At 51.7% G+C, this 25,657-nt stretch overlaps 2 protein-coding genes, 1 non-coding gene and 1 pseudogene across 13 annotated transcripts in view; 1 reads left to right on the forward strand and 3 right to left on the reverse strand.

The window, feature by feature from the left end:
- Positions 1-1,270: 1,270 nt before the first annotated feature.
- Positions 1,271-12,178, reverse strand: LOC129701960 (zinc finger protein 271-like; annotated as a pseudogene).
- A 5,790-nt stretch (positions 12,179-17,968) lies between these two features.
- Positions 17,969-18,154, reverse strand: LOC129702436 (U2 spliceosomal RNA). The gene has a single exon (XR_008724382.1). It is a non-coding gene; the product is annotated as a U2 spliceosomal RNA (small nuclear RNA).
- A 320-nt stretch (positions 18,155-18,474) lies between these two features.
- LOC129701966 (cytochrome b-c1 complex subunit 6, mitochondrial-like) lies at positions 18,475-18,972 on the reverse strand. The gene has a single exon (XM_055643421.1). It carries the CDS (start codon positions 18,955-18,957, stop codon positions 18,697-18,699), a length of 261 nt encoding a protein of 86 aa, XP_055499396.1. The 5' UTR covers positions 18,958-18,972; the 3' UTR covers positions 18,475-18,696.
- Positions 18,973-24,027: 5,055 nt separating this feature from the next.
- slc25a14 (solute carrier family 25 member 14) overlaps positions 24,028-25,657 on the forward strand; it is a 57,281-nt gene continuing 55,651 nt past the window's right edge. For 10 of the 11 annotated variants that reach the window (XR_008724298.1, XR_008724300.1, XR_008724301.1 and 7 more), the window contains exon 1: positions 24,028-24,167. Coding sequence is in view for 6 of the 11 variants with exons in the window: in XM_055643413.1 (XP_055499388.1) it covers positions 24,104-24,167 (64 nt within the window). In the remaining 5 variants the exon portion in view is untranslated. Of the gene's footprint in view, positions 24,168-24,428; positions 24,458-25,657 lie in introns of those variants that run through there. The other variant, XM_055643417.1, reaches the window with a different exon arrangement.

Raw genomic sequence — 25,657 nt, forward strand, 5'->3', positions numbered from 1 at the left:
TATGTGTGACTTTATCAAAAGCTTTATGAAAGTCCAGGTACACTACATCTACTGGCTCTCCCTTGTCCATTTTCCGAGTTACATCTTCAAAAAATTGCAGACTAGTCAAGCATGATTTCCCCTTCGTAAATCCATGCTGACTCGGACCGATCCTGTTACTTCTATCCAAATGTGCGGCTATCTCATCTTTTATAATTGACTCCAGCAACTTCCCCACCACCGATGTCATGCCAACTGGTCTATAATTCCCCATTTTCTCTCTCCCGCCTTTTTTTAAAAGTGGGATAACATTAGCTACCCTCTAATCCACAGGAATTCATCCTGTGTCTATAGAACATTGGAAAATTATCAACAATGCATCCACGATTTCTAGGGCCACTTCCTTAATTACCCTGGGATGCAGACCATCAGGCCCTGGGGATTTATCAGTCTATCCAACACAATTTCCTGCCGAATGTGGATTTCCTTCAGTTCCTCTGTCACCCCAGATCCTCTGGCCACTAATAGAAACATAGAAATTAGGTGCAGGAGTAGGCCATTCGGCCCTTCGAGCCTGCACCGCCATTCAATATGATCATGGCTGATCATCCAACTCAGTATCCCGTACCTGCCTTCTCTCCATACCCTCTGATCCCCTTAGCCACATCTAACTCCCTCTTAAATATAGCCAATGAACTGGCCTCGACTACCCTCTGCGGCAGAGAGTTCCAGAGATTCACCACTCTCTGTGTGAAAAAAGTTCTTCTCATCTCGGTTTTAAAGGATTTCCCCCTTATCCTTAAGCTGTGACCCCTTGTCCTGGACTTCCCCAACATCGGGAACAATCTTCCTGCATCTAGCCTGTCCAACCCCTTAAGAATTTTGTAAGTTTCTATAAGATCCCCTCTCAATCTCCTAAATTCTAGAGAGTATAAACCAAGTCTATCCAGTCTTTCTTCATAAGACAGTCCTGACATCCCAGGAATCAGTCTGGTGAACCTTCTCTGCACTCCCTCTATGGCAATAATATATCAGGAAGATTGTTTGTATCCTCCTTAGTGGAGACAGATCCAAAGTACCTGTTCAACTCATCTGCCATTTCCTTGTTCCCCTTAATAAATTCACCTTTTTCGGTCTTCAAGGGTCCATCTTTGGTCTGAACTAATTACCTTGAGGTTCTTAAAGCTGAACTTACATTTCAGTTTAGATGCATGATATTCAGCAGCTTGGATGTGGAAGAAATTAATTTAAAGGTAAATTAATGGAAAATGAAAAGCGGAGACTTTGCAGATTTGCTTCAAGATTTTAATGCAAAATATCATGGAGAGATGGCTGCAGTAAAACTGCTCACCAGTTCTCCGACTTCACCCCAGAATTAGCCGACAGTTACAGTATACTGTAAAGTAAACAACTTTTGTTTACTTTTGTTAGAGACTATTCTATGAAAATATTCTATCAACTACATGCATACCAATTATTTCATTAGTAACACACTATTCGCTTATGTTAATCTTATTCAACAATAGATGATTAATACAAGTTAAACACAATACAAGGGAATCTTGACATTATTCCATCTCATCTTTCAGGCGGACTGCGCCACCATCCCCTCTCCAAGCCAATCATAAGCCTCTCAATTACTGCAATGTATGTATGCTACTCGCGGAAGGGGACGCGGGTGATCTATTGTAACTCCTCACAGAAGGGAAAACAAGCTTTGTTATCTTCTCTACCATTTCATGTTTACATTTACCATCCACCCTTCAACACATTCCCAGACAAGAGGTAATACGTCTAATCTTACTTTGCTGATTCCCATGTACCTCTTCTGCACCTGATCAAGCGAGAGATGCCAATTGTCACATCCAAAACACCCTTCTTTACCTTTACCAGTTCCCTCCTTGTTGATCTTTATGGTCAACACTTATAGTAAGAAAGGATTTAAATACTTTTTCTCATTAATCAGTCACAAAAATGGAGCCACATATGCCCGATTATAATTCTGGTTGGAATCTGTCCTTGAGCAAGCAAAGAGATACCGCCTTGTGCATGCGGAGGGATATGGGCGCAAAGCCAACATTCTATACAGATAAGGAAGCTTGTTTTTCTTACAACAGCGAGTTCACTGTGTTCTGTGTGGAAGTTGTTTGTTGGATTCCATAGTCCAACTTCTACCTTTTTGCCTGTACCTTGGAACTATCTAGATGCCTCACTTCTATCTAGATGCCTGGCAGACAAGTTTGGATCTGTCTTCACTAAGGAAGACACAAACAATCTCCCAGATGTTTTAGGGGCCAGAGGACCTAGGTTGACGGAGGAACTGAAGGAAATCCACATTAGGCAGGAAATGGTGTTGGATAGACTGATGGGACTGAAGGCCGATAAATCCCCAGGGCCTGATGGTCTGCATCCCAGGGTACAGAAGGAAGTGGCTCTAGAAATCTTGGATGCATTGGGGGTGATAATTTTCCAATGTCTATAGACTCAGGATCAGTTCCTGTGGATTGTTGGGTAGCTAATGTTATCCCACTTTTTAAGAAAGGAGGGAGAGAGAAAACAGGGAATTATAGACCAGTTAGCCTGACATTAGTGGTTGGGAAGATGCTGGAGTCAATTATAAAAGATGAAATAGTGGCACATTTGGATAGCAGTAACAGGATCAGTCCGAGTCAGCATGGATTTACAAAGGGAAATGCTTGACTAATCTTCTGGAATTTTTGAGGATGTAACTAGGAAAATGGACAAGGGAGAGCCAGTGGATGTAGTGTACCTGGACTTTCAGAAAGCCTTTGATAAGATCCCACATAAGAGATTAGTGGGCAAAATTAGAGCAAATGGAATTGGGGTAGGGTACTGACATGGGAAGAAAATTGGTTGGCAGACAGGAAACAAAGAGTAGGGATTAACTGATCCCTTTCAGAATGGCAAGCAGTGACAAGTGGGGTACCGCAAGGCTCGGTGCTAGGACCGCAGTTATTTACAATATACATTAATGACCCAGATGTACATTAATGAAAACAGGAAGGCAGATTATTATCTGAATGGTGTCAAGTTAGGAAAAGGGGAAGTACAACAAGATGTTGGTGTGCTTGTAGTTCAGTCACTGAAAGTAAGCATGTAGGTATAGCAGGCAGTGAAGAAATCTAATGGCATGTTGGCCTTCAAGGCGAGAGGAGTTGAGTTTAGGAGCAAGGAGGCCCTACTGCAGTTGTACAGAGCACTGGTGTGACCACACCTGGAGTTTTGTGAGCAGTTTTGGTCCTAATTTGAAGGAGGACATTCTTGCTATTGAAGGAGTGCAGCACAGGCTCAGCAGGTTAATTCCCGGGATGGCGGGACTGGCATATGATGAAAGAATTGGTCGACTGGGCTTGTATTCACTGGAATTTAGTAGGATCAGAGGGGATCTTATAGAAACATATAACATTATTACGGGATTGAACAGGCTAGATGTAGGAAACGTGTTCTTGATGTTGGGGAAGGCCAGAACCAGGGGCCACAGTTTAAGAATAGGGGTAGGCTATTTAGGACTGAGATGGGGAAAACACTTTTTCACCCACAAAGTTGTGAATCTGTGGAATTCTCTGCCACAGAAGACAGTGGAGGCCAATTCACTGGATGTTTTCAAGAGTGAGTTAGATTTAGCTCTTAGGGCTAACGGAATCAAGGGATACGGGAGAAAGCTCCCAGAGGAGGTAGTTGACTATCCCAACGTTTAAGAAACTGTTAGACAGGTACATGGATAGGAAAAGTTTGAAGGGATATGGACCAAATGCAAGCAGGTGGGACTAGTGTACTGGGACATGTTGGTCGGTGTGGGCAAGTTCGGTCGAAGGACCTGTTTCCACACTGCATCACTCTATGACTCCAACACGAAGTGCTGGAGTAACTCAGCAGGTCAGGCAACATCTGTGGAGAACATGGATAGGTGATGTTTCACAGAGTGCTGGAGTAACTCAGCGGGTCAGGCAGCATCTGTGGAGAACATGGATAGGTGACGTTTCAGAGTGCTGGAGTAACTCAGCGGGTCAGGCAGCATATGTGGAGAACATGGAAAGGTGACATTTCAAGTCGGGACCCTTCTTCAGACTAACACTCTGTTTACAGGTGAGGGGGTGATCGGCAGATGAGTGGAATAAGTGACAGAGGCGAGAGAAAATAAGGAGATAAAAGGTGTGAGATAAGGAGAGAGGAATATATATGTGCAGCTTTAAGGGACATTGGTCAGGTAGCATTTGGAGTATTGCATACAGTTCTGGTCATTCCATTACAGGACTGATGTGGAGGCTTTGGGGAAGGTGCAGAGATGGTTAACCAGAATGGTTTAAAAACAAGGAACTGCAGATGCTGGTTTACAAAAAAGGACACAAAATGCTGGAGTAACTTAGCGGGACAGGCAGCATCTCTGGAGAGAAGGAATGGGTGGCGTTTCGGGTCGAGACTGAAGAAGGGTCTCGACCCATAATGTTACCCATTCGTTCCAGCATTTTGTGTTTACCTAAACAGCGCCTATCTGTCCATGTGGCGGTGTGTCAGCAGGCTGGAGGAGCGGGCAAAGGCCTTGCCACAGAGCGGGCAGGTGAAGGGGTGCTGCCCGGTGTGGACTCGCCGATGCTCCAGCAGGTGGTCAAGGCGGGTGAAGCCGTTACCACAGGACGGGCAGGAGAAGGGACGCTCACCTCTGTGGGTACCCTGGTGCTGCCACAGGCTTGTCATGCGAGTGAAACCCTTGCCACACTCAGCGCACACAAAGGGTCTCTCTCTGGTGTATATCCGCTGGTGCTCCCGCAGCCCCCGTGCGCTCTTAAAACGCTTGCCGCAGTGGGAGCAGCTGCTTGCCAGCGTGGGTCCGCCGGTGCTGCCGCAACCCCCGCAAGCTGTCAAACTCCTCACCGCAGTACAGACAGTCATAGGGCTGGCCACTGGTGTGCACACGCTGGTGAGACAGGGGATGGGAAGCCATGGCAAAGTGCTCTCCACACACCGGGCTGGCGATGGGACGGTCGCCGGCATGTACCCGCTGGTGGAACAGCAGATAGGAGGAGCGGGTGAAGCCCTTGCCACACTGGGCGCAGGTGAAGAGGCTCTCGCTGGTGTGGGTGTGCTGATGCTTCAGCAGTTTGCTGGAGCGGGAGAAGCCCTTGCCGCACTTAGCGCAGGTGAAGGGGTGTTTTCCGGTGTGGGTGCGCTGGTGCAACAGCAGGGTATCGGAGCGGGTGAAGCCCTTGCCGCACTGGGCGCAGGTGTAGGGACGCTCGCCGGTGTGAGTGCGCTGGTGCTCCAGCAGGGTGTCGGAGCGGGTGAAGCCCTTGCCACACTGGGCGCAGGTGTAGGGACGCTCGCCGGTGTGGGTATACTGGTGCTCCAGCAGCTGACTAGACTGGGTGAAGCACTTGCCGCACTGGGTGCAGGTGAAGGGGCGCTCGCCAGTGTGGGTGCGCTGGTGCTTCAGCAGGTTGCTGGAGCAGACAAAGCCTTTGCCGCATTGGGCGCAGGTGAAGGGGCGCTCGTCAGTGTGGATATGCTGGTGCTCTAGCAAGTTGCTGGACTGGGTGAAGCCCTTGCCGCACTGGGCGCAGGTGTAGGGGCGCACGCCGGTGTGGGTGCGCTGGTGCTTCAGGAGGTTGTAGGAGCGGGTGAAGCTCTTGCCGCACTGGGCGCAGGTGTAGGGGCGCTCTCCGGTGTGAGTGCGCTTGTGCTCCAGCAGGTTGCTGGAGTGGGTAAAGCCCTTGCCACACTGGGCGCAGGTGTAGGGGCGCTCACCAGTATGGGTGCGCTGGTGCCCCAGCAGGTGACTGGATTGGGTGAAGCCCTTGCCGCACTGGGCGCAGGTAAAGGGGCGCTCGCCAGTGTGGGTGCGCTGGTGGGACAGCAGGTTGGCTGGAGCAGATGAAGCCCTTGCCGCACTGTGCGCAGGTGTAGGGGCGCTCGTCGGTGTGGGTGCGCTGGTGCTCCAGCAGGTTGCTGGACTGGGTGAAGCCCTTGCCGCAGTCGCCGCAGGTGTAGGGCCGCTCCCCGGTGTGCAGGCGCCTGTGCACCTTCAGGTCCTTGGACGACTTGAAGCCTTTGCCGCAGTCGGAGCAGGTGAAGGGCCGCTCACTGCTGTGTACCCGCTGGTGCCTCTTTAGCCCTGACGACCGGGCAAAGCTCTTGCCACAGGTGGAGCAGCCATAGGGCTTCTCGCCCGTGTGCACCCGCCGGTGGATCTCCAGCTCGCTCGGGCTCTGCCAGGCCTTGCCACACACGTCGCACTCATAACGCTTCTCCTTGTTGTGCCCCGTCATGTGGTCCTCCATCGAAGCTCAGCCCGCACACAGCAGATATGGGGGGGGGGCTCAACTGGCACCCTGGACCCCCTCAATGGCCGCTCACGTTCCCCGTCTCTCCGTCCACAGCACCCCTCCTAAACCCTGCAGGAGTGGAACACAGAGGGTCAACAAGCTGACAAACTTGACATTACTAACGCGTGAACATTACAAGTGCTTGAAGGGGGGGGGGGGGGGGTAGGGGGATGAGAGTGGGGGGAGGAGGCAAGTGGGAGAAGGGGGGGGGGGGCTGCACTGACCTGTGTCACCGAGTGTCTGGGCACCGTATCGAGCCAGCAGCCCCGTGACGTACCCCCACCTGCCCCGTGACGTACCCCCACCCTGTGCTGTGATGTACCCCCACCCCGTGATGTACCCCCACCCCCGTGATGTACCCCCCACCCGTGTGATGTACCCCCACCCCGTGATGTACCCCCACCCTGCCCCATGACGTACCCCCACTCTGCCCCGTGACCCTGCCCCGTGACGTACCCCCACTGTACCGTGATGTACCCCCACCCTGCCCCGTGACGTACCCCCCCCTGCCCCGTGACATACCCCCACCCTGCCCCGTGATGTACCCCCACCCTGCCCCGTGACGTACCCCCACCCTGCCCCGTGACGTACCCCCACGTACCCCCACCCTGCCCCGTGACGTACCCCCACCCTGTGCTGCGACATCTGCCACACGCACGGTGGGCACGACCGGCGCCCAATCCGAGGGGACTGCCGGCACCGCCCCACCGGTGATTAGCGCTGAGTCATGTGGGAGCGGCATGCAGCTTGGGAAGGTCAGAGTGGTGGAGTCACTCAGCAGGTCGGGCAGCGTCTGTGTGGAATGTGGATAGGTGCTGTTTCACAGAATCATAGACAACAGGTGCAGGAGTAGGCCGTTTGGCCCTTCGAGCCAGCCTTCGATCATGACTGATCATCCCGAATCAGTACCCCGTTCCTGCTTTCTCTCCATATAGGTATGTTACAAAACCTACCTGAATCGTCATTGGGAATCTGCCCAAAGCCACGTCTGCGATTTTGGCGCTGTTTGGAGGGGGCGGGTTTAAAACGCGATTTTTACTAGGCTGTTCTAATCGCAGATGTTCAGCCTAGTAAATCATTAACGAAAAATCGCTGCAAGACCCGGTCGCAAAAGGTATTATTAGTTTTATAGGCCTCGAATAATAGTTATAATAATTTTAAAATCACTCTCTCACTTCGCAACCTCTCGCAGCTCCAGGGTTTTATAAAGCAAACAATTAAAGGTATGTACCTTATTTTTACATTAAATGGGGCGTGTATATAACCCTGTTTATAAAGTTTTCTATAGCGAGTAGTTCATTTTGGGCTTTTTATATCCCGCAGTATTTTTCTCGGCATTTGAGGGCACTAATCCAGCGCGATGTGAACGTTCTACACCAGTGCGTTCACATGAACCCACTAGAAAGCCGATTTAAATGGGCATTTATTTACAGCAATTGAACACTAAATTCCTTCCATTTGGCCTATAAATTAATGTAAATTAGATATAAAAATCATGTTATATTGTGAATTATTTGTGAATAATCTTTGGACACTTAGGCTATTTAAGAAATGGATAGATGTTTATATCTAGTAATTGAATTTTGATTAAACATGATTTTCTTTTTTAGTATTTACTATTTGTTTTAGCGTTTAACTTTATAACCTCTACCTTTTTTTCTAAAATTGAAAAATTGAGGAAAAACAACGTGTACAGAGTTGCTTATTGGTTGCAGTCTGAGGAGTATGATGATGCTACTGATTATGATATGCCAATGTACCAGCTAGCAGCTGATCTTCTCCATAAAGACTTGGTCTTTTGCTAGAAATTGTAATTTATTTACCTATCCATAACTGACTTACAGCATATTATACAATAATATTAAAGTTCTGATCTTGAGAATATCACATTTTTGAATTTTCAAGGCAGTCTGGTTGTTTATTACCATTTCTGTCACATCGGTCAATTTTGTAATTAGCTACAATTAGGTAATTAGCTAATTATATGCTTTAATTTCATGTCATCCAAGTAAGATTGTTTTATATTTTTTCAGAATGCTTCAATCTATGATAGGTGAAAATTTCATTCAGTTCTCTTAATTCTTAAGAAAGTTACGGGCTTTTGACTATCCAAGATCACAGCTTTTTTGTAATGTCCATTGAAAATCAATAGGGAACAAGATGCTAATTTCCGAGTATGAAAATGGCCATAACTTTTTTAATACTTGAGATATGAAAGTGAATTTGGTGTCAAATTAAACTTGTTGTTATGCTTTATCTGATGGGATAAATTGCAGACTTGATTTTTTTAATCTCAAAATTTTGTAACATTGCTACTCCATATCCCTTGATTTCGTTAGCAGCAAGAGCTAAATCTAACTCTCTCTTGATAACATCCAGTGGATAGGCCTCCACTGCATTCTGTGGCAGAGAATTCCATAGATTCATAACTCTCTGGGAGAAAAGGTTTTTCCTGATCTCAGTCCTAAATGGCCCACCCCGTAATCTTGAACTGTGACCCCTGGTTCTGGACTCCCCCAACATTGGAAACATCGACAAGTAGCCAAGGGTCCTCACATCTGAAACGTTGCCCATATTTTTTCCCAGCACTTTGTGCCTATCTTTGGCAAACACGAGGAACTGCAGATACTGGTTCAAACACAAAAAGACACAGAGTGCTGGAGTAACATAGCAGGTCAGGCAGCATCTCTGGTCAACGTCGATAGGGGATGTTTCAGGTCTGCAGAGGGGTCGTGACCATTAAAAACGCCCTCTTTCCGTCTTCTCCACAGACGCTGCCCGACCCGCTGAGTGACTCCAGCACTCTGTGACCTTCTTCCCATGATGCACGCCGCCCCCCCCCATGTGACCCTGCGCAATGGCAGGGGCGGTGATGTCAGTAAGCTGTGCATGCGGATGACATCACGGTGCAGAGCGGCTCACGTGCGGGCGGGAGCTCAGCGCGGTGCCCAGATGCTCGGCGTCCCCAGGTCGGTGCGCGCCCCCTCACCCCCTCCTCCCAACACACCCCCTCCCCTTCACCCCCACTTCCACTGCCTTCTGTGGCAGAGAATTCCAGATTCACAACTCCCTGTGTAAAATAGGGGTTTCCTCATCTCAGTCCTAAATGGCCTACCCCTTATTCTTAAACTGTGGCCCCATAGTTCTGGACTCCCCCAACATCGGGAAAATGTTTCCTGCATCTAGGTTGTCTAATCCTCTAAGAATTGTATATGTTTCGATGTTCCTCCTCTCATCCTTCTAAATTCCAGCGAATACAAGCCCAGTTAACCCATTCTTTCATCATATGATAAGTCCCGCTATCCCGGGAAATAAACTGGTGAACCTATGCTGCACTCCCTCAATAAAAAGAACGTCCAAATTAGGAGACCAAAACGGCACACAATACTCCAGGTGCAGTCTCACCAGGGCCCTGCACAACTGCAGTAGGAACTCCTTGCTCCTAAACTCAAATCCTCTCGCAATGAAGGCCAGCATGCCATTCCCTTTCTTCACTGCCTGCTGTATCTGCCTGCTTACTTTCTGTGACTGATGTACAAGGACCCACAGGTCCCGTTGCACCTCCCCTTCCCCTAATATTGGCTCATTACCGTTCCATGTACTGAGATACGGGTGTCAGGGGTTACGGGGAGAAGGCAGGAGAATGGGATTAGGAGGGAGATAGATCAGCCATGATTGAATGGCGGAGTAAACTTGATGGGCCCAATGGACACGCCCCCCTCTGTTTTGAGAGGTGGGGGATGATCCCCCCCAAGTTTTTGTAATCCGGATTTTAAAACCCAGTGAAATCTCCGCTTTCCGCGAGACAGTGGGGGTGGGACTGCTGATCGACGGCACCGATTGGACGAGAGAGACGTAGGTCAGCAGGCAATGGGGGCAGGACATGATGATTCAGCAAGATCATTGGAGAAACATAGAAACATAGAAATTAGGTGCAGGAGTAGGCCATTCGGCCCTTCGAGCCTGCACCGCCATTCAATATGATCATGGCTGATCATCCAACTCAGTATCCCGTACCTGCCTTCTCTCCATACCCCCTGATCCCCTTAGCCACAAGGGCCACATCTAACTCCCTCTTAAATATAGCCAATGAACTGGCCTCAACTACCCTCTGTGGCAGAGAGTTCCAGAGATTCACCACTCTCTGTGTGAAAAAAGTTCTTCTCATCTCGGTTTTAAAGGATTTCCCCCTTATCCTTAAGCTGTGACCCCTTGTCCTGGACTTCCTTAACATCGGGAACAATCTTCCTGCATCTAGCCTGTCCAACCCCTTAAGAATTTTGTAAGTTTCTATAAGATCCCCTCTCAATCTCTTAAATTCTAGAGAGTATAAACCAAGTCTATCCAGTCTTTCTTCATAAGACAGTCCTGACATCCCAGGAATCAGTCTGGTGAACCGTCTCTGCACTCCCTCTATGGCAATAATGTCCTTCCTCAGATTTGGAGACCAAATCTGTACGCAATACTCCAGGTGTGGTCTTACCAAGACCCTGTACAACTGTACAACTGAGAAGGAAGGAATGGGGTGGGTGGGGTAGGATGGAGGATAGAGTGCAGTGATTGGAGGAGGGAGACGTGCCAAAACACTCTCGGCACAGACCTGTGCCTCACCCGCAGCCAGGGTCGATCCTGGCTCTCCGGCACTGTCCCGTCCCCACCCGAGGGCCCCCCCCCCCCCTCCCCCCCACGGGTGGCCAGAGAGGTCGGAAGTCAGACGGGAGCAGTAATAATAATAATAATAATCTTATTTATATAGCACATTTTTAGTCAACTTGCATTGACCCCAAAGTGCTTCACATAATTACATTACATTCACACACAGGCAAAGGTGGGTGAAGTGTCTTGCCCCAAGGACACAACGACAGTATGCACCCCAAGCGGGATTCGAACCGGCTACCTTCCGGTCGCCAGCCGAACACTTAGCCCATTGCGCCATCTGTCGTCTCGTATCAGTACCCCCAAGTCCACAGCCAGCGCAGAGAAGCAGTGCTAAACCCAGCTCAACTCTGCCTGTCCCGCCAGGTTAACCTACAGCCCTGCCTGTGCTTGTGGGAAATTATGGCCCAGGTTTACGGCCAGCGCGAAGAAGCAGCACTGGTATCCCGTCAGTCCAGGCAGGGCTGTAGGTTAACCCGGCTAGACAGGCAGAGTTGAGTTGCATTTAGCACTACATTGAGCCTCCGAAGCCTCACGCGTGTGTGAGTGTGCGCATGCGCCCGCGGCCGCCAACAAATTGTGTGTGTCCCCCGGTCCCCTCCATATTTTGATAGTGATTTCCGTGTCTGGCCCCTATCACTTATGTCCTTATACAGGGAGAAAACTTGTCTCTGCGTTGGAGTCACACAAGTCTTGCACTCAACGTTATTCCCTTCATCCTGTATCCGTACACTGCGGACGGATCGATTGTAATCAAGTGTTGTCTTTCCGCTGACTGGTTGGTACGCAACAAAAAAATCTTCTCATTGTACCTCGGTACACGTGACAATAAACTAAACTCAACCCTCCCGCCGCCAGGAGGCGCTGTGGCCGGCTGACCAGAGACGCTGCACCGCTGCCTCCAGCCACCAGGAGGCGCAAAAGTCGGAGGACCAGAGGGCGCCCGGAACTCCTTCCTTCCATCACTCACTGACATCTCCCCCTCCCCGCACGACTCGGGCTCCGACTCCACGGGTCGCCGGCCGCAGGATCGCCCTCGCGAAGGGAGGAGAGGTTGGGGAATGGACGTGGGGCCGTGCGGCGGTGCGACTGTTCCCACCTGAGCTCCGGGCGCTGAGCGGAGGCCTCGTCCCTTTGGTCGACACACCGGCCCATGTGACGCACCGCCTCACGTGACGGGCAACCTGGTCCCGCCCCCTGCCCTCCCCCACTGACGGGCAGCGCCAGCGGCCAATGGGACCAGGTCTCGGCGCGACGTCACACTGGAGCAGGTCCCGCCTCCTCAGCCTAACGTCATACAGGAGCAGGTCCCGCCTCCCCGGCCTAACGTCATTCAGGAGCAGGTCCCGCCTCCCCGGCCCAACGTCATACAGGAGCAGGTCCCGCCTCCCCGGCCCAACGTCATACAGGACAGGTCCCCCCCTCCCCGGCCAACGTCACACAGACTAGGTCCCGCCTCCCCGCCTCCCGCAGGTCCCGCCTCCCGACCGAGCGTCACACAGGACAGGTCCCGCCTCCCCGGCCCAACGTCACATAGGCGCAGGTCCCGCCTCCCGACCGAGCGTCACACAGGACCAGTTCCCGCCCCCTTCCCTCCCCCACTGACGGGCAGCGCCAACGGCCAATGGGACCATGTCTCGGCGCGACGTCACTCAGGACAGGTCCCGCCTCCCCGACCTGACGTCACACAGTCTGGAGAAACACAGCGGGTGCAGCAGCATCTATGGAGCGAAGGAAATAGGGAGGTTTCACGGCAGTCGGGTCACGACCCATGACCCATGACCGTACTGTTGCTACGCTACTCCAAGTGGAGTACACGCGATGAACTGCAGGTAGGCACTTACCATTGTTTCCAGCGTAGTGGGCCCGTTAAAACCCACCGCTGAAATTGTCAATTTTTGCGCTGTAAATAATTATGGAAATCGGGATAAGTTGAGAGACATTTAGCATACTTCAGAATTCCTAAAGTGAGGAGAAATGACGGTAGATAGAAGCGTGAGATTCAAAAAATCACAAATGCTCTTGAGACAAATTCAGACAAAGAAGTGTTTTTATTAATTTCATATTCTGCAGAATAGGTGCCTCGAAAAGGGTTATTAGGGAGGGTTGATTTATACTAGAACTCTGAAAAATATAACTTAGAAAGAAATAAGGTGTCAGCAGAAGCCAGACTGCTGGTAGAAGAAAGTAACAATATACAGAACAGAGAGAAATTCTAGATATAAAGTAGCAAACAGATAGAAACTTCAGCAGAAGTCAGTGTTCTGATTGGCAGAAGCTCGATGGGGAGACATGAGGTAGTGACCATAGTAAAGAAATGTATAAAGATAGAAAGCATCTCCATCTTCGTTGTGCCTCTAGGGGACATCAGAGGAGAGGCACCTATTCTGCAGAATATGAAATTAATAAAAACACTTCTTTGTCTGAATTTGTCTCAAGAGCATTTGTGATTTTTGAATCGCACAGAAGCGAGAGCAGAAGGGGCAACAACAGCCTGAGTGCTTGGCGAACATTGGCCGTTTGCTCACTGCATTTCATCAAGTAAGGCATTATTTGTGTTTTTTCTTGATTCCTTTGGCATCTAAAAAGTTTCAGAAGTGATAAATCTGGCTGTTTTAAATCGCCCATGGTTCTCGTGCGTTTATACATACAAAATGAAAACGCATCTGAAGAAAAATTTACAGCCAGATTTATCACTTCTGAGAATTTTTAGATACCAAAGGAATCAAGAAAAAACACAAATAATGCCTTACTTGATGAAATGCAGTGAGCAAACGCGATAATTCCCAATATTTTCAATGTTTACCAAGCACTTTAGCTGCTGTAGTCCCTTCAGTTCTCGCTTCTCTATACCTTCATTTCGCTTCACTTTTGGAATTCTGAAGTTGGGTACATGTCTCCCACACTTACCCCGACTCCCAACAGCCAGCCGCTCGCTCTGCATGGGTGGGGCATATACATTAATCAGCCGGAGCGGAGAACCACGGTACATAACATCCACCACGAGGAGACGCCCCGCAACCACCTCCCTGACCACTGTGATGGCGAAGTTCCCTTCCCGCAGCAAGATCCCCAGGCCGGAAGCAAGACAGTCATTGCCCCCCGACCACACCAACAGTCCGTGGGGCCACCATGGCGACCACCTCCGATAGCAGCGGAGGTGTGGCAACCCGCACTACTGGAGAAAAGTCACATCTGCCTTGACCTTGGCCAGGTACTGTGAGGCATTAACACATCGTGCAGTGCTCTTCACACTGCGCACGTTTAAAGATGCCAGTTTGAGCTCCATTGTCTTTTAGTCACTGACCATTTTCGTGTTCCCCTCATGCCCACCGCTTCAGTGAATTGGCGCACCTTTCCTGGGCTCAGGTACCCGCCCTCCTCAATGAGTTGGGTTTCCTGTGTCGTAACCAGAGGTGTCGTTGGGGGGGGGGGGGGGGCTGCTCGTTTTACCCCCTTCTGGGTGCGCCGCTTCCCCCGTCTCTCGTGGCTGGGGCATGGTGACAGACTTACTGCTCCCGGAAATTCGGAGCTGAGGCCCATTGGCCGTTGCACCGCTCCCGGTTGCCCGGAGCTGGGGCCCAACAGCCACTGCACTGCTCCCGATGCCCAGGAGCTTGGCACCATCGGCTGCTGCGATGATCCCGGTCTCCAGGGCCTGGGGCCCAACGGTTGCTGTACTGCTGCCGACATCCTGGGGCTGGAGCCCCTCGACCGCTGCTCTGTTCCCGATGTCCTGGGGCTGGAGCCCCTTGACCGCTGCTCTGCTCCCGATGTCCTGGGGCTGGAGCCCCTTGACCGCTGCTCTGCTCCCGATGTCCTGGGCCTGGAGCCCCTCGACCGCTGCTCTCGGTCTCCTGGTGCTGGTGGATAATCGGCCTGGACCTTCTCCTTTCCTCCCCGGTTTTCTTCCTGTGGGGTTTCCAGTTCGCCTCATCCTCCGACGAGGAGAGGTTGCTGCCTTCCGTCAGGGAGAGAGACCGTTTTTTGAGGGTTTTTTTGGGCTTGCCAACCCCTTCTGGTCTCTGCTCCTTGTGCTGACCCTTCTGGTGTTTTCCATACGTCACCGTCGTCCAATTCTGCTCTTCCCCCTCCTCCATCGACTCTCCCTCCTGGGCTTGGTGCTGGAGTTCTCCTGGCACTTGGGGGCTCGAGGTGGTTGAGGTGGTTGGGCTGTCCTAATCCCTGTTTCCCCTTTCTTCTGGGGACTTGGCAGTGGTAGTGGGTGTCTCACCTGCCCTGGGGGTGCTGGAAGCCGCCCCTCTTGTTGCCTGTGCATATGTGCAGGCTCTTTTTGGGCAGGCCCTGTAAAGGTGGTCTCCCTCCCCACACAGGTTGCAGTTCTTGCTGGCCTGACAGTCTTTTGTCTCGTGGCCCTCCGTTTTGCAGTTTTTGCAGACCACTGCAGTGCATTGGGCCACCACATGCCCAGGCTTGTTACATTTTCTGCATAGTCTGGGCTGCCCCACGTAACTCAAATAACCTCGGTTTCCTCCAATTGCGAACACCGAGGGAGGGTGGAGGAGAGCTCCTTCCTTGTCCACCCTCAGCTTTACCTTGACTTGCCGCTTGCTCGTCCAAATCCCATGCAGGTCATTCACGTCCACGCAGTTCCCTGCTCCGTCGATGTAGCGAGCAAGTAAGGTGAGGACATCCACTACGGGCACATGTGGGTTGAACATGTGCACCGTGATCATCCTTTCTTTTTGGTTTGGGAGGGTGAAGAGTGGCTGCACTTTCAACAACGACAGCGGAGCTTCATTCCCCTTCTCCTGGAAATCTTTCATAAACTTTTGCCATCCCGTCGGAAGCACAAAGGTAACATCGAAATATCCGTTACCCGGGAAGTCCTGGAGGCAGTAGATATCTTTGGGCTCAAACTTGCAGGTCTCCAGCAAGACCTTCTTCACGAACATATCTCGACAGAAGGAAAGATCTTATAGCAGAGCAAGATGGGTTACTCTCACTCAAACGTGTAGTACGCTCATGGGCGGATTCATGGGTGATTATAGGACTCATTTTAGCGACCAGTCCCCGCCATCTTGCTCCGCCATCTTGCTTCCGGCCAAAGATCGGATCTTTGTTTCCGCAGCGGGGAGAAGGAGTGAGCGGCCCGGGGAGATGGAGAGGGAGAGGGGGGTGTGGGGCCCGGGGAGAGAGAGAGGGGGTGTGGGGCCCAGGGTGAGGGAGAGGGGTTGTGGGGCCCGGGGAGAGGGAGAGGGAGAGGGGGTGTGGGGGGCCGGGGGCAGCGGGGAGAGGGAGAGGGGGGTGTGGGGCCCGGGGGGGAGAGGGAGAGGGGTGTGGGGGGCCGGGGAGAGTGAGAGGGGGGGTGGGGCCCCTGGGAGAGGGAGAGGGAGAGGGGGTGTGGGGCCGGGGGAGAGGGAGGGTGAGGGGCCCGGGGAGAGGGAGAGGGAGAGGGGGTGTGGGGCCGGGGCAGCGGGGAGAGGGAGAGGGGGTGTGGGGCCCGGGGAGAGGGAGGGGGGGGTGTGGGGCCCGGGGAGAGAGAGAGGGGGTGTGGGGCCCAGGGAGAGTGGAGGGGGGTGTGGGGCCCCGGGGAGAGGGAGTGTGGGGCCCGGGGAGAGAGGGGAGGGGTGTGGGGCCCGGGGAGAGTGAGGGAGGGGGTGTGGGGCCCGGGGAGAGGGGGTGTGGGGTGGGCCCGGAGAGAGGAGAGGGGGTGTGGGGCCCCCGGGCGGGGGGGAGAGGGAGAGGGGAGGGGGTGGGGCCCGGGGCAGGGAGAGGGGGTGTGGGGCCCAGGAGGGGGGGGGGTGTGGGGCCGGGGGAGAGGGAGAGGGGGTGTGGGGCCCGGGGCAGCGGGGAGAGGGAGAGGGGGGGGTGGGGGCCCGGGGAGAGGGAGAGGGGGTGTGGGGCCCGGGGAGAGTGAGAGGGGTGTGGGGGCCCGGGGAGAGGGAGGGGAGAGGGGGTGTGGGGCCCGGAGAGAGGGAGAGGGGGGGTGGGGCCCGGGGCAGCGGGGGAGGGCGTGCGCGGCCCAGGGAGAGGGGAGAGGGAGTGTGGGGCCCGGGGAGAGGGGAGAGGGAGGTGTGGGGCCCAGGGAGAGGGAGAGGGGTGTGGGGCCCAGGGAGAGGGGGGGGGGGAGGGAGAGGGGGTGTGGGGCCCGGGGAGAGGGAGAGGGGGTGGGGTCCCGGGGAGAGGGGGAGAGGGGGTGTGGGTCCCGGGGAGAGGGAATGCGCAGCCCGGGGAAAGGGGGTGTGGCCGGCCTGGGGCAGCAGGGAGAGGGGCATAGGAGGGGGGAAGAGACATTGTAGTGTGGGGGCAGGCGAGAGAATGCCGGGGGGGGGGGGGGGGGGGGGGGAGGGGTGGGTAAGGCCTAGTGTGTGTGAAGTTGCAGGGAGGTTTACAATGTTTCTTATTTTTGTCCAGTCTGAAATAAAGTTCATCATTGGATCAGATGAAATATAATCGTGTGTGTTATATGATTATATACATTTATATCACATTCATGTATGTATGTTTATAAACATTTTATTCTTTAACAAGAATTAACAGAATTATGAACTAACATGAATCTAACCCTATATCACGCACAAAAACTTACCCCGCAATGTCAATTACCCTGCGAGTCAAGTCGGGTCGGGTAGGTTCCAGTTACTACAAAATCAACTCAAACGCTGCTTGTGAGCCATTTAAAAAGAAATGATTTAAAAAACATTAAAAAAGACGATTACCAGAGTCAAATTTTATTCTTGACAAGCAGTATGAACTGACAGAATTATGAATCTAACCCTATAATCACACACACAAACTGTTGCCCCGCAACATTGATTACACTGCGAGTCGGGTCGGGTTAGGTAGGTCAGGTTACTAAAATGGGCGGGGAAAAATGCCCAGGATCCCCTCCGTAGCGTACTACACATCAGCCCATTGTATTTCGCAGGAGTAGCCCATCTTGCTCTGCTCTAAGATCTTTGGACAGAAGGGCATCCCCTCCTTTACACTAATCCTCAGGGTATTGCGGATACCCTGTCCTCTCGCTCCAATTGCAGCTGCCATTGCTACGATTCTACACCGCAATCTGCAGCTCTTGTCCTTAATGGACCGCCAGGACTGCTCTAACAAGAACAGATAGCCCTTTCACTGTTCTAATAAGAACAGATGTTCTCTTTTACCCCTGATAAGAACAGATACTACACTTGATCTTAGCCAAAAGGCCAAGAAGTGATGGGGGAACCTCCTTGGTGATCAAGGTCTCTCCCCTGCCAGGTAACTTTTTTTTTTTTTTTATTTCAAAATAGACTTTATTCAATTGATAAATATATACAATTCATGAACCATTCGAACAAACATAATTCATCCGACATTTTCGGAGACTATACAAATTTTTCCAGTACGATTTTTTACATTTGTCAAATTCCACCAAACAGTCCCCCACCCGTGCCACTCATGTGGTCCCTGGCGTGGGATACTTTCCCTTAATTTAATTTGAGGGGCATCTCCACCATACTGTGCCCCCCATGTCCAGCAGCGGAAGGACCCTAGACTGTGGCCAGGTAACTTTTTTTTTTTTTTTTTTCTTCATGTTCAATAAATTTATTGACGACCAACAGTTGGTGGCACCAAACTCAATTGCAAATACATAAAAGCAATACCCAAATCACTGTGCAGTGGACCACAAGATTAATATGCTGTATATACAATCAGAAATCTGTGAATAAACTCAATTAACAACTAGTACGAATCCCAGCACTTTCTTCGGAATTGGATTTCACTTCAACTTACTGAAGATTTTTTCAGCCACACAGTGGTCACGGGAACGCAAGAAGTCAAACAGCTCCTCGGTGCATGTCTCTTCTGTTTGCGATCTCGAGTTCACTCGGTCTGTGCACTCGTCCAGGTGTGACCGCAGTTGCACACACTTTTCATTCTGCTCACATTGCTCTCTGACGTCTGTCATAGGAGCCACCAAATCTTCCTCCTCCTCCTCGGGCTCTCTGTTGTTCACCATCTCTCTGTCCTCCACACCCATGGCTCCAACCCTCGGTAACGCCACTGCCAGGTAACTATTTTTTTTTAAATTTCAAAATAGACTTTATTCAATTGATAAATATATACAATTCCTGAACCATTCAAACAAACAAAATTCATCCGACATTTTCGGAGACTATACAAATTTTTTCAGTACAATTTTTTTACATTTGTCAAATTTCACCAAACAGTCCCCCACCCGTGCCACTCTGTGGCCCCTGTCCAAGTAATAAATATATACAATGTGCACACAGTGCGAAAACTCCATCCGACATCCCCGTCGGCCAGAGACCGCCTAACACCATTCACAAGTCTTCCAAGTTCCACAAAAATGTCCCCCACCTGTGCCACTCATGTGGCCCCCTGGCGTGGGATACCTTCCCTTAATTTAGTTTGAGGGGCGTCTCCACCATACCGTGCCCCCCATGTCCATCAGCGGAAGGACCCTAGACTGTGGCCCTCCCCCACCGAGCCTTGGCGTTGGCTGCACCAAGCTTCAGCGAGTCCCTTAGCACGTACTCCTGCAGTCTGCAGTGGGCCAGTCGGCAACATTCCCTGACGGACATCTCGCTCTGCTGGGTGGTGAGCAACGCTCGGGCAGACCAATAGTCTAATTCTGCTCCTAGAATTTATGAACAATGTACACTGCCTTTGGGGTGATCGAGACAATTCCCTAATATAGTTGTGGCCAGTTCATTGGCTATATTTAAGAGGGAGTTAGATGTGGCCCTTGTGGCTAAAGGGATCAGTGGGTATGGAGAGGAGGCAGGTACAGGATACTGAATTGGATGATCAACCATGAACATATTGAATGGCGGTGCAGGCTCGAAGGGCAGAATGGCCTACTCCTGCACTTATTTTCTATGTTTCTACCTTCCAAGTCAAGTCAAGTGAGTTTATTGTCATGTGTCCCTGATAGGACAATGAAATTCTTGCTTTGCTTCAACACACAGAACATAGTAGGCATTTACTACAAAAACAGATCAGTGTGTCCATATACCATAATATAAATATATACACTCATGAATAAATAAACTGATAAAGTGCAAATAACAGATAATGAGTTATTAATAATCAGTGTTTTGTCCGAGCCAGGTTTAATAGCCTGATGGCTGTGGGGAAGTAGCTATTCCTGAACCTGGTTGTTGCATTCTTCAGGCTCCTGTACCTTCTACCTGAAGGTAGCAGGGAGATGAGTGTGTGGCCAGGATGGTGTGGGTCTTTGATGATACTGCCAGCCTTTTTGAGGCAGCGACTGCGATAAATCCCCCCGATGGAAGGAAGGTCAGAGCCGATGATGGACTGGGCAGTGTTTACTACTTTTTGTAGTCTTTTCCTCTCCAGGGCGCTCAAGTTACCGAACCAAGCCATGATGCAACCGGTCAGCATGCTCTCGACTGTGCACCTGTAGAGGTTAGAGAGAGTCCTCCTTGACAAACCAACTCCCCGTGATCTTCTCAGGAAGTAGAGGTGCTGAAGAGCTTTCTTGATAATTGCATTAGTGTTCTCGGACCAGGAAAGATCTTCAGAGATGTGCACGCCCAGTAATTTGGAGCTCTTGACCCTTTCAACCATCGACATAAATGGGGCTGTGGGTCCCCCTCCTACTCCTTTCAAAGTCCACAATCAGTTCCTTGGTTTTGCTGGTGTTGAGGGCCAGGTTACTGCGCTGGCACCATATGGACAGTTGCTCGATCTCTCTTCTATACTCTGACTGATCCCCATCAGTGATACGTCCCACAACAGTGGTGTCATCAGCGAACTTGATGATGGAGTTCGCACTGTGACTGGCTATGCAGTGATGAGTATAGAGTGAGTACAGCAGGAGGCTGAGCACGCAGCCTTGAGGTGATCCCGTGCTGATTGTTATCGAGGCTGACACATTTCCACCAATACGAACAGACTCTGGTTGATAGTCATTGAGGCACGTCACTTTACTCCTCTTACTCTCTCCTCAGGGTCAAGGTTCATTGTCATGATTCATCCTGAGGAGCTGCGTAACAGAGCACTCTGTGTAGCCAGACGTGGTGCAAACTCCATTTTCAAGTTCGCTGTGGGATGAATCACAGATGGTGATGAGTCAGAGTATAGAAGTGAGATCGACCAACTGGTGCCAGCACAACAACCTGGCGCTCATAATCAGCAAAACCAATTAATTGATTGTGGACTTTGGAACAGGAAGGATGATGATTACAATCCCGTTTATATCAATGGGACAATGGCGGAGAGAGTCAAAAACTTCAAATTTTTGGGCATGCATATTTCTGACGATCTTTCCTGGATCCAGCACACTGACGCAATCATAAAGAAGGCACATCAGCACCTCTACTTCTTGACAAGATTACGGAGAGTCGGTATGTCAAAGAGGATTCTCTTAAACTTCTACAGGTGCACAGTAGAGAGCACACTGACTGGTTGCATCATGGCCTGGTTCGGCAACTTGAACGTCCAGGAGCGGAAAAGATTGCAAAAATTTGTGACCACTGCCCAGTCCATGACCGGGTCTGACCTCCCCACCATTAAAGGGATCTATCGCAGTTGCTGCCTCAAAAAGGCAGCCAAAATCATCAAAGGCCCACACCATCCCGGCCACAAACTCATCTCATCACTGCCATCGGGAAGAAGGTACAGGAGCCTGAGAACTGTAACGTCCAGGTTCAGGAACAGCTTCTTCCCTACCCCCCATGTTTTGAGAGGTGGGGGACAATCTCCCCCATGTTTTGTAAAACTTGTTGCAGCAAAACTGCCTTCCCTGCTTCTTCTGCGGTCAGGCAGGCAAACTGCTGCATCGAGGCTCTCGATGTTGAAGCCCCCCCCGTCGGGCGATGGTAGATCCCCCGGCCGATTTTAAGCTGCGCTGAACGATGAAAGGCCCCGCGAACGGGCTGATTCAAGCCCCACGATTCAGGGCGGACGAAGCTGCTGTTGCTGGAGATCCCGAAAGTCGGTCACCGACCAGGGTCCTGCGAGCTCCCGATGTCACCGTCCACAGGGCCCGCGGCCGAAGCCTCCGAGGTCGAATTGCAGCCCCAACGCCACCACAGCTTCCAAAGTCAGCCAGCTCCGTGATGGTAAGTCCACAGGCTCTGTGACTGGAGCCCTCAAGGTCGATTCCAGTTGGAGGCCGTCAGCTCCAAGGTGTTAGGCCTCAGCGCAAATATATATCTATTTAAATATACAGTATTTTGGTCTTTTCACAGTCTCTCAAGTCTTTCCCAGGTCCCAGGATCGTTTAGTAAGATGTGTGTGTGTGGGGTAAGGGGGGGGGGGTAAGAGTGGGAGGAGATAAAATTGTTAGTTGTCATGCACACTTTTCATTGGGCCACCAGGAAATTGTGTCCCCCCCCCCCCATGTTTTAAAATAATTTCCGCCCAATGGGAGCAAAGATGTCCTTCTGCAGTTGTACAGAGTCCTGGTGAGACCACACCTGGAGTATTGTGTGCAGTTTTGGCCTGTTGGCCTTCATAACAAGAGGAGTTGAGTATAGGAGCAAAGAGGTCCTTCTGCAGTTGTACAGGGCTCTGGTGAGCAAAGATCTTAGAGCGAAGCAAGATAGGTTACTCTCACGCAAACGTGAGGTACGCTCATGGGCGGTTTCATGGGTGATTACAGGACACATTTTAGCAAGCTGACTCCGCCATCTTGTTCCGCCATCTTGCTCCGCTTTCTTGCTCCCGCCTTCTTGCTTCCGGCCAAAGATTGGATCCGCAGCGGGGAGAAGGAGTGCAAGGCCCGGGGCAGCGGGGAGAGGGAGTGCGGGGCCCGGGGCAGCGGGGAGAGGGAGTGCGGGGCAGCGGGGAGAAGGAGTGCAAGGCCCGGGGCAGCGGGGAGAAGGAGTGCAAGGGCCGGGGGCAGCGGGGAGAGAGAGTGCGGGGCCCGGGGCAGCGGGGAGAGAGAGTGCGGGGCCCGGGGCAGCGGGGAGAAGGAGTGCGGGGTCCGGGGCAGCGGGGAGAAGGAGTGCGGGGTCCGAGAGTGCGGGGCCCGGGGCAGTGGGGAGAGAGAGTGCGGGGTCCGGGGCAGTGGGGAGAGAGAGTGCGAGAGAGAGTGCCCCAAGACAATGTTTCTTATTTACAATGTTTCTTATTTAATGTCCCTTGTCTAGTCTGAAATAAAGTTCATTATTGGTTTAGAAGAAATATAATTGTGTGTGTTATATACATTTATATAATTTTCATGTATGTGTGTTTATAAACATTTTATTCCTTAACAAGAATCAACAGAATTATGAACTAATTGAATCATGAATCTAACCCTATAATCACGCACAAAAAGTCCCCCCCTGTCAATCACCCTGCGAGTCGGGTCGGTTCCGGTTACTACAAAATCAACTCAAACACTGTTTGTGAGCCATTTAAAAAGAAATGATTTAAAAAACATTAAAAAAGACAATGACCAGAATCAAATTTTATTCTTGACAAGAAGTTTGAACTGACAGATTTATGAATCTGACCCACACAAACTGTTGCCCCGCAACATTGATTACAGTGCGAGTCGGGTCGGGTCAGGTAGGCTCAGGTTGCTAAAATGGGCGTGGAAAATGCCCATGATCCCCTCCATAGCTACTACACGTCAGTCCATTGCATTTAGCAGGAGTAGTCTATCTTGCTCCGCTATAGGATCTTTGCTGGTGAGACCACACCTGGAGTATTGTGTACAGTTGTGGTCCCCTAATTTGAGGAAGGAGATTCTTGCTATTGAGGGAGCCCAGCGTAGGTTTACAAGGTTAATTCCCGGGATGGCGGGACTGTCATATGCTGAGAGAATGGAGAAGCTGGGCTTGTACACTCTGGAGTTTAGAAGGATGAGAGGGAATCTCATTGAAACATATAAGATTATTCAGGGTTTGGACCCGCTAGAGGCAGGAAACATGTTCCCGATGTTGGGGGATTGTTGGCTCCCGAGCGAGGTGGGGGCCGGATCATCCGAGATATTGAAGGTGGACATGGAGACATATTTGAGAGGGTTGTGGAGACCAGCATGGATCAGCCCCATTCGGCCACGATGACGTGGGTGACGGGATAACATCGAGGGGCCGAGCGGCCCGCGCCTGCACCTGGGGCGGAAGTGACGACAGGCCGCTAGCTGCTCGCGCATGAGGCGGAAGTGACGATGTAGTTGAGGCGCCGGGACCGCGGGTGACGTCAACATGGCGGCCGTCAGCTGGAAGCCGTTCGTGTACGGAGGCCTGGCGTCCATCACGGCCGAGTTCGGTAACTTGCCCCCGCCCCGCCCGCGGCCTCGCCCTCACCCTCACGGGCCCGCGCCCCGCACCCACCCCGCGGCCTCGCCCTCACCCTCACGGGCCCGCGCCCCGCGGCCTCGCCCTCGCCCTCACCCTCACGGGCCCGCGGCCTCGCCCTCGCCCTCACCCTCACCCTCACGGGCCCGCGCCCCGCGGCCTCGCCCTCGCCCTCACCCTCACCCTCACGGGCCCGCGCCCCGCACTCCGCACCCACCCGCGGCATGTTACATGGCCTGGCGTCCATCACCGCCGAGTTCGGTAACTTGCCCCCGCCCCGCCCTCACCCTCACGGGCCCCCGCCCCGCCCGCGGCATCACCCTCACCCTCACCCTCACGGGCCCGCGCACCGTTACATCCCTCCCTCCCCGGGGACAAGGTCAGGACAGCCCGGTCCGGCCCGGCCTCGCTCCGCCCTCCATTGGCGGCCCCGGGACCTCCCGCTGTGTCTGTGTTGTTTACAAGTTCCTTGTCACCGCCGGCGAGCCCTAAACTTCCACTCCTAATTAAACCCCCCCCCCCCTTTTACTGTTCATCCAAAGCCATGTTTCCAACAATGTCCTAGGACATATCTAATCAGTCCGTGGAGATTTGTCTACATTCATACACGATAGTACCTTCAGCACCTCTTCAATCATAACACTGACTGCTCTCAAGACACTTCCATTCACTGCCCCATGTTCCTCCTTCCACCTGTCCTTCTTGGTAAATACAGAGGAGAAATACTCATTGAGGACCTTGCGCATCTCCCGTGGCTCTATACAGAGGTGACCACTTTGATTCCTGAGCGTTACCCTTTCCCCCCTTATGTATTTATAAAATCTCTTGGGATTGTCCTTAATGCTAGCTGCCACATGAATTAATGAATAAGTTTATTGGCCAAGTATTCACATACAAGGAATTTGCCTTGGTGCTCCGCACGCAAGTGACAACATGACATACAGTGACAGTTAAGAATGAGACATTAAACATTAATAATAAAACATTATCGATTAAACATGTGAATTAAATAAAGTACTACAAACCGGCAGTGCCTACAGTCATGCTGGCAAATGTCCGCTCCCTTGACAACAAGATGGACTACCTCAGAGCGTGGAGAGCCTCCCAACGAAGCGTGAAGAACTGCTGTGTTTACATCCTAACGGAGACCTGGCTGAATCAGAACATCACAGATGCTGCGATCCAGTTGGAGGGACTTATGCTACACAGAGCTGATAGAGTAGCCTCGCTAGCTGGTAAGGCAAGGGGAGGGGGGCTGGCTGTGTATGTAAACAGATCATGGTGCCGGGATGCTGTAGTGATTTCCACCTACTGCTCACCCCACGTGGAGCTAATGACTGTGAAATGCCGACCCTTCTACCTACCCAGAGAACTAACAGCTGTCTTCATAACCGCTGTCTATGTACCACCGAGCGCGGACGTGAAGGAGGCTATGACAGTGCTCCATAACAACATCAGTGA

Source organism: Leucoraja erinacea, chromosome 12 (genome assembly GCF_028641065.1).
Source record: "Leucoraja erinacea ecotype New England chromosome 12, Leri_hhj_1, whole genome shotgun sequence".
Lineage (NCBI taxonomy): Eukaryota > Metazoa > Chordata > Chondrichthyes > Rajiformes > Rajidae > Leucoraja > Leucoraja erinaceus.